Here is an 8,181-nt window from a genome sequence, read left to right as displayed (position 1 = left end):
TGGAATTCAAGGTGTTCTGAGTTGTTGTTAAAGTCTTGTCGTTTTCTGCTGTATCAGCAGCTTCTTTCTGTCTTAGCGAAGAAAGTTATCTTTCTGTAGATATAGATAGATAGATATATAAATATATATATGTGTGTATATATATATATATATATATATATGCCAAACTGCCTTACAGGGTTTTTTTTTTCTTCTTTTTTTTCTTTTCCTTTTCAGTGTTGTATGTGTAGCAGGCACTTGAGTTTATATGAAGATGTTCGCTTCAGTCAAGGATGGAAGAAAGGAGGTGTGATGTGGCCGAGGAGGGAGATGTGAGGCAGGGAAAGAGGAGGCAGCAGAAGAGGAATTCTTGACCACTGGCCACCGCTAGCCGAGGATGTCCAGGTAGATGGGGGTGGCCTTCCCCAAAGCGTGGAGGATTTTGTAGATCTCTTTGATGTTCAGCCGCTGTTGAGGTTCCCTCTGCCAGCACCCAAGCATCACATCATAGACCTCCTTGGGGCAGACCCGAGGCCGCTCCAGAACGCGACCTTGGGTAATGCATTCGATAACCTGTAAAAGCAGGAGAGAACAGAGATATTGCATAAGAAGGCCACCCTTGGGCAGGTGGCTTCATACTCAACAAAAGGCAACATTTTAACTGATGCATTTCAGCACAGAGGAGATCTGAAAGCAAGCACTGGTCAAGAGACAGCTCTGAGTATCTAATCTCTCTTGGGCTTGGGTTTTGAAATCAACAGTCAAGGTGGCAGATCAAGTCCAATGCTGCCCTTTACTTTCCACCCCTTGAGCCAAGCTTTCCTTTAACTCCTCTCTGACTCTCAAAGACAGACTGTAGCTTTGATTCTCATCTGAATACCTCAACTGCACTCCTATTCCTTTTGGTAATGAGATTAATTTCTGAGCTGTTGCTTTTTATCATATGAGCCTGTCTGACTCTCAGAGGAAGGTGCTCTGTATCCCTGGGCCCTTCTATGTCTGTCTCCCCTTGGCTCCCTAATCCTAGAAGTTCCTCCCTCAGGAAGAGTCTCTTCACACATGCTAATCTCTGAACCATCATTTTAGGACCCTTTCTCTGGGGTCCTGTCTCCCTCCTGTCTTTGGTCTAAAGCATGCTTCTTCTGTTTAAAGTTCTTCTTAACACTTAACTGCTTGATTTACCTCTGGTAGGTCAGTTAATCTCTCAGGCTCTCAGCATCTTCTTTTGTATAATGAGGATTAAAACACCTGCCTTGCTCACCACTAACAGTGTTGTAAGATCAAGAAAAACGTCTGTATGGCCCTGTGTGTTGAAGGGAAGGCTGTAAAGAGGAATACAAAGAAAACAAAACATGGCAGGACCAACTCCAACTGGCCATTTTAGGATGAAGCTTCTAGTTGAGGATAATTTTCAGCTCTGAAAGCTACTGCTTAGCTGACTTAGAATGTTTGTTTCCAAAATTTTCTCTTTCCAAATTTCAGGTAAGTCTTCTTACTCTCTTCCTAACTTTACCACCTTGTAACCTGAATCTGAACTTTCGTTTCCTCATTTGAAAATTGACTACGGGGATAAAAATATGCAGAATAATTTCTAGTGTAGTATTGAACAAATGTGGGGTTTTTTTTCTCTTCTGTGTCCCCAAAAAGTGCCTTGTCTAGGGTGCCCCTCCGGTCCTGAGTGAGCACCTTAAATTGCCACTTTGCAATATGTTTCTTGTGATGATAGCCTGACAGGTTCATTTCCTCACCAGCCTGCTATGCCTTCAGCTGCTCATATTCCCTGTTAAGATTAGACCCTCATATCCACTCTCCATTACCTTCACCTCTGTGAAAAGAAATCCTACTCAAGCTGAAGTAACAGCTGCAGATAAGAGCTTCAGAAGCACTTTATAGTATCTAGTTCGTCAACTTCCACTAAGAAACCCATTACCAGTGGCTCTCAGCATATGGATGCTGTGGTGGGTGGAATGGAGGTGGTGACTGAGAAAGGAATCCTGCTTTCAAGGCCAAGTCTCACCAAATAGAAGAGTCCCCAAACACTTTGTATGCTACTACCATGGGCTAATCTGTATATCCAGTACAGGTCTTCTGTCAAGATTAATAGTTCAAGCTTCTTTTTACTGGGGCCACCATACTAACTTGAGGCTATGGTCAAGGTGCATATGTGAACATGTGTAAGTGTGTACATGCTTACATGCATGTGTATGTACAAGTGTGTGTGTGTGTGTGTGTGTGTATTCTTATGTGAATACAGAAGGGTCTAGTCTAAATGTGTACATGCTTGTGTCCACACAAGGCCGTGCTTGAGCATGTGAACATGAGGATGAATGCATTCATGTATATGTGTACATGTTTGAACGTATATGTGTTTGCCCGTAATCTCAACCCCCAGGATAATAATATCAGTTTTTTAAAATGCCATAATGATGTGCTTGGTGCAAACTCTTTCATATTTTAAAAGTCTGTGAATGTTGAGGTGTAGTTTTAAATAAATGTCTTCCTTTCAGTCTTGGGTACTGTTTAGGGGCAGAGATGACCACAGCTTCCAAAGAGATTTTCTTGAATATTTAGGTAATCTCCTAGTATTAAAAGTTTTTCACTTTTACTCATAAAACAAGAAACCATAAGAAAGAACTGCTGTTTCTATAGGGTTGGGAAATCTAATCTCTCATCATCTACAAACTTGACCAGGTCTCTTTAGCCTGTGTTCTCCTTATCCAGATATTACTGAGAGTCATCTTGGCTCGCTTTGGATACCCCTGAGTCCTGTGGCCAGAGCCCTTGTTTATCTTACTCTCACTTGCTCCCTAGAGACTCTCACTTCTGAAAGCCTAGTCAGTAGTTCCAAGAACCCAACAAGTTCTCTTCCTTTTGTCTTGAATCTCAACAAGTCATCTTCCTGTTAAGGGAGGGTAGGTTATTTTTATTTATTCATTTTTTTAAAAAAAAACTAAGTGAGTTAACACAGCTCAAATGCTTAGAACAATGTTTGGCACTAAATGTCAGCAACTGTTAACATTTATCATTATTTCATATTGCTGTAAATTTAAAATAAAGAATTAGAAAAATATTTAAAACTTATATATAACTGCTATTTATTATTATTATGCCTTTATTACTAGTCGCAAACGACTCGAGGGCACATAACAACAATAACGGCCTTTATTACTTAGTTGAGTTCTCTTCTTATTGAAGGTATTCTACGTGTAGTTTGATCCAGAATCTGCCCATTGCCTTCCTAGTCACCTGTCCTTTAAGACCCCTGGTCCTGGAGACCAGGAAACCTTTGGGGACCTAGATTTCTTTTTTAAATGCATACTAAGTAGTAGGTGTTTCCACAAGATGGCACAATTGAAAAACTCATATTTCTCTTTTGTTTCCATTTCCTAAGTGAAGCATTGGTGATTTTGAAGTGTAGCAAAATCGACTTGTGTTTCAAACTGGATAGATGATTTTACACTTTCTTCACATTTATATCTAACTTCCTACGAATGATTTTTTTTTCTTACTGAGAAATTCTTCCTCATAGCATCTGTTGTTTATGTGTACAGCATGCTCCTGACTCAAAACTTTAATGTTTTACAGACTGGGTCCAAGCCATGACTTGACATAACTCCCATCAGCCTTTCCAAATATCAGGTGTCCCTTATGCAATAACTTCCAATGTTTATGGGGCATTGCATCATTTTACGGTGATAAAAGAAATTGGGAAACAGGTGATGGTTCCACAACAGGATGAAGGTAACTAATAACAATGAATTGTAAATGTCAAAATGGCTAAAAAGGCAAATGTGCTGGAAATACATTTTGGCCACACGCAAGAGAAAACAAGTAAAAAATGCCATTTCCCATTGGCCTCCTTCTTTACCTCCGTGTTTGAGAGCTGGAACCACGGCTGCTTTCCATAGGTGAAGATCTCCCACAGGATCACCCCAAAGCTCCACACGTCACTCTCCGTCGTGAACTTCCGGTACATGATGCTCTCAGGGGGCATCCAACGGATGGGGAGCATGGTGTGGCCTCCGACCTACGGGGGGAGGAGAGAGAGGCATAGACAGACAGAGTGACCAGGTGACCATAATCTGTCAGGTCTGTCACACTGCACATGGTGATGCTCTCTGTTGTTGCTTGTGTGTGCTGTTGAGTCGGTTCTGACTCCTAGTGACTCACAGGACACAGGAGCATCTTCTAAGCCATAGTCTATATGGAAGAAGATTGCCAGGTCTCTTGCTCCACAGACTAGCTGGTGTGTTTGAGCAGCTGATCATTCAGGCAGCAGCCTAGCTCTTACCCACTGCACAACCAGGGGATACTTTGATGCCCTCTTTTTCTAATAGAGCCACAATTTCAGAGCATGAATAGACACTGGCACCAACACCTGTGATGTTAGAAACAGCCAGGGTAGCAATTAAAGATAAAGCTGGAGCAAAACTAGCATCCTGGGCACTAAGTGTGAGGGGAGAAGAAAAATCACAAGATGTGTAAGGGGTTAAATTATATCTCCTAAAAAGATGGGCTGATGTACAAACCTCCAGTGCTTGTGAATGAAAACATATTTGGAAATAGAGTGTTCTAGATTGCACTGTGCCCTCCCCATCACAAAAATATGTTCTGGGTTCCTAAATGCTGTACCTGAGATACATTTGAGGATATGGTTTTCTTTGTAATGTTAAAGAGTCCATATCAGTGTAGTGTGACACACTGTAGAACAGAGTAGGGCACACTGTAGGTGTCCTAAACCTGTCACACCTGACTAATACAGTTGCAACAACCACATCAGGAGAAGAAATAAGGATGCCCAAATGGGGGTAAGATGCAAACTACATAAATGGCTCTAAGGAATGCAAAGAAGGCTGGAGAATTTGAGACAAGGATTTTCCTCCAGAGACAGAGAGAGCGAGAGAGCTGTTCCTTATAGACAGCACTCTCAATGTGGACTTCTTGTTTCATAGAAAATATGAGAAAATAAATCTCTGATCCATAAAGCTACTCACTTATGGTCTTTCTGTTACAGTAACACTGAGAAGCTGAGATACAGAATTTTTTTTCAGATGTATTAAAAATGAAGATGATCTCATAAAGAATGAAAGTGGATCCTATATCTATGGTCTGGTGCCCTTATAAGGGGAGGAAGTTTGGAGAAGCCCAGATAAAAAAGGAAGGAAGAGAACTATACAAAGAGGCAGAAACAGGAGTAATGCATCTGCAAAGCATAGACGTGCACGCAACTGGCAGAAGCTGGAAGAGGACAGAGAGGGATCTCCCTCCGAGCTTTCAGAAGTATCGGGGCCCTGCCATCTCCTTGGCTTCAAGCTTCAAGCATGCACAGTTATGAGAAAAGAAGGTTCTGCTGGCTTGAGTCATTCAATTTATGGTAATTTATAGCAGCCCTAAGAAACTAAGGTAAGATAGGAGAAAGAGTATTCAGAGTGTGGTACTATAATAAAATCTAATGTGGTTGGAAAACCCAGCAGAATCACTGAGGGAGGCCATCAAGAGCCAGAATCCTTGGCCAAGTGCAGTATACTCCATGGAATCTAACCTGTAGAACTATAACTTCTATCTCACAGCTCTGAATTTCTTACCATGACTTAGGATTCCATGTATCAGGTGAAGAGAACAGAAAAATTCCCAAAGCAAGGAGGTAATGCATAAATGTGGAATCATACAAACCCCAGAGAACTCATGACCATTCTTAGGTCTCAAAGACCAGCAATGAGTCATTCATTAAAAATAGCCCAAGGAAGACTGCAGTGGTTTGTAGGTGTGCTGACCAGAAAACCAAGGGCAGGTGGGAGTGACTAAGCATGCAGACATCCAGAGCTCACTTTTCTGAGAAAAACATTAAGGAAATACAGTACTCTTAACTGCTTGGCCAGTCTAAGACATTAGCATAAATGGAAGGAAATCCATTGCATATATTAAAGCATAGGAGCTAATTATATCATTGGTAAATAAAGCAACAGAAATTGGATCATTTTGGCCAATGCTTACAATTTGTCAGTACAAAAATGTTCATCCTTGATAAAAAGAGTGCTCTATAAATCTACTGTACTATAAAACAGAATATTTTATTTCTATGTTGGGCCAGTTGGGGAAATAATAATAAACACTTAAGAAAGAGTGACTTATGAGATGAGCAATATTGTTTCTTGAAAGAGAAATGATCTTTAGCTTACCAACTCAAAGCATCTTTGGACAAAAGAGATAATAAGGAATTAAAGAAATTTATTTTTCAATCTGGAATATTATAACTAGGCTAGTTCTTTAGTAGGTGTCAAGACAAAAATGTTTGAGGGGGGAACAAGCAGAAAACATCATAATCAAAGCCTTTCAGATCACGGAAAAAGCAAAATTTAATGGAGAATGTACCCCAGAACAACAGAAACAAGAATCCAAGAAATACAGTGACTCAGACATAACACATTATACAGAGCCAGGAAAACACAATTGAAATCTAAACAATAATTATTAGTTGGGTAGTAAAAGGCAATGTATGGCTAATAAAGTTTTCCTGTAAAATTAAGATAGAATATAAATAATAATTCTAATACTATTACTAACAATATTTATCTGGAGTGAAAATTTCAGATCATTTCAACTACATTGCATAGAATTTGTTGTTGTTGTCAGATGCTGTTGGATCAGCTTGACACATGAGGACCCGTGTGTACAAGAGAACAAAACACTGCACCTCCTGGTAAAGGTTTTATTGCTTTAGAAAGGAAAGAAAAGGCAATTACAGAAGGTGATCATTTTACACTTAAAACTACTTATTAAATTTTTAGACAGTTCCTAGAAGAACAGTAGTTCATATGTTGTTGTTATGAACTAATTGTTCATATAATTTCTAAATGATTTTTGAAGAAAAAAGTAGAACAAAAAGTGTTCAACAGAAAGACTACAAAAAGGGGGAGAAGGGACCACAGCTAATAGAAGATGCAAATGAGAAGTAAAGTGTAAATAATATCACTGCAGACAAAAACCACTAATGGGTTACTGCTGTTGTCATTTGTCAAGAAATTGACCCTGGGTATTATAGAATAGATATGTGGCATAGAATTCTCTGGGTTGTGATTTTTAGGGATTCACCCAGGTATTTTTTCCATGACAATGCAGGGTGGGTTCCAAACAGTAGACTACACTTTTTATGTCAATCCCCTCCCCCTACCAGGACCTTATATTGCTCGTGTTATGTACTGTTATTAGTCGACTACAACTCACAGTTGTAATGCTATGAACAACAGCTCTGGGCCTTGCACTATCCTTATATTACCTTTTAAGTAAGAGAACACTTACGATTGTAAGAAAAAGAAACACCAAAGACACATGCATTTTAGTTTAAAAAGTTAAAAGTAAACAAAATAACAGAAAATATGAAAATAATGGTAGAAAAAGGCAATGAAAAATTAAAAGAAAATACATTTGACTATATTAACATAATTTAAAAATTCATAATGCCAAGAATGGAATAGAGACAAGGAGTTTTAGATCATATTTAAACAAAAGTCACATTTGTAATTACCATGAATCTTTGTACCAATCAAAATAGCAATGAAAACATATGAAGAGTAAAAACAAGTCATAAATAGACAAAGTTAAAATTATAATGAGTAAAATACATGTTATAAATTGACAGATCAAGAAGACACCTTTAAGAGCTGAATAAAAATTTTAAAATTACAAATAATGAATTGAAATTTATAGAGAAGCTTATGTGTGGTCATCTTTATCTTTCAGCCTCCCTACAGTTGTTCCTAATTTTTAAATCACTCGGGCCATCCTGAGTTGGCATCAACTTGCTGACAGTGAGTTTGATGTTTAGTTAAAACCATTTTTACAAACCAAACACATATTAAAACTTAAAAGCAAAAAAAAACCGTTCAGTGACTTTCCATCGGGTCAGAACCAACTCCTGGCTGACCCTCCACAGGGCTGCTGAGGTTGTAAATAGGCAGGTGGGAGACTCTCCACCTTCCTCCTGCAGAGCTGCTAGGAAACCTGGACTGCTGGACAGCTGTGACCTTGGGGTTAGCAGCGAGACTCCCTAAAGTCTCTGTGAGTGGAGCTGAGTCACATATTAGACCTCAAAACAAATCTCAGATCCAAGAATAAATACAAAGGTTAAAAAATGTTTTTTTGTTTTTTTTAATTATTATTAAATTTTATTAGTTTTAATGAACATTTACAGAGATTTTGGGT

At 39.0% G+C, this 8,181-nt stretch overlaps 1 protein-coding gene across 3 annotated transcripts in view; it reads right to left on the bottom strand.

The window, feature by feature from the left end:
• Nucleotides 1-209: 209 nt before the first annotated feature.
• Nucleotides 210-8,181, bottom strand: part of NTRK3 (neurotrophic tyrosine kinase, receptor, type 3) — a 620,856-nt gene continuing 612,884 nt past the window's right edge. For 2 of the 3 annotated variants that reach the window (XM_006885182.1, XM_006885180.1), the window contains 2 exons: nucleotides 3,848-4,006; nucleotides 210-552 (listed from right to left, as the gene is read on the bottom strand). In XM_006885182.1, coding sequence (XP_006885244.1) covers nucleotides 367-552; nucleotides 3,848-4,006 — 345 coding nt within the window. In that variant the 3' untranslated portion in view covers nucleotides 210-366. The remainder of the gene's footprint in view (nucleotides 553-3,847; nucleotides 4,007-8,181) is intronic. The other variant, XM_006885181.1, reaches the window with a different exon arrangement.

The sequence above is a fragment of the Elephantulus edwardii genome, unplaced genomic scaffold (genome assembly GCF_000299155.1).
Source record: "Elephantulus edwardii isolate Elephantulus edwardi_28Jun2011 unplaced genomic scaffold, EleEdw1.0 scaffold00041, whole genome shotgun sequence".
NCBI classification, from domain to species: Eukaryota; Metazoa; Chordata; class Mammalia; order Macroscelidea; family Macroscelididae; genus Elephantulus; species Elephantulus edwardii.
This window is presented reverse-complemented; position numbering and strand designations above follow the sequence as displayed.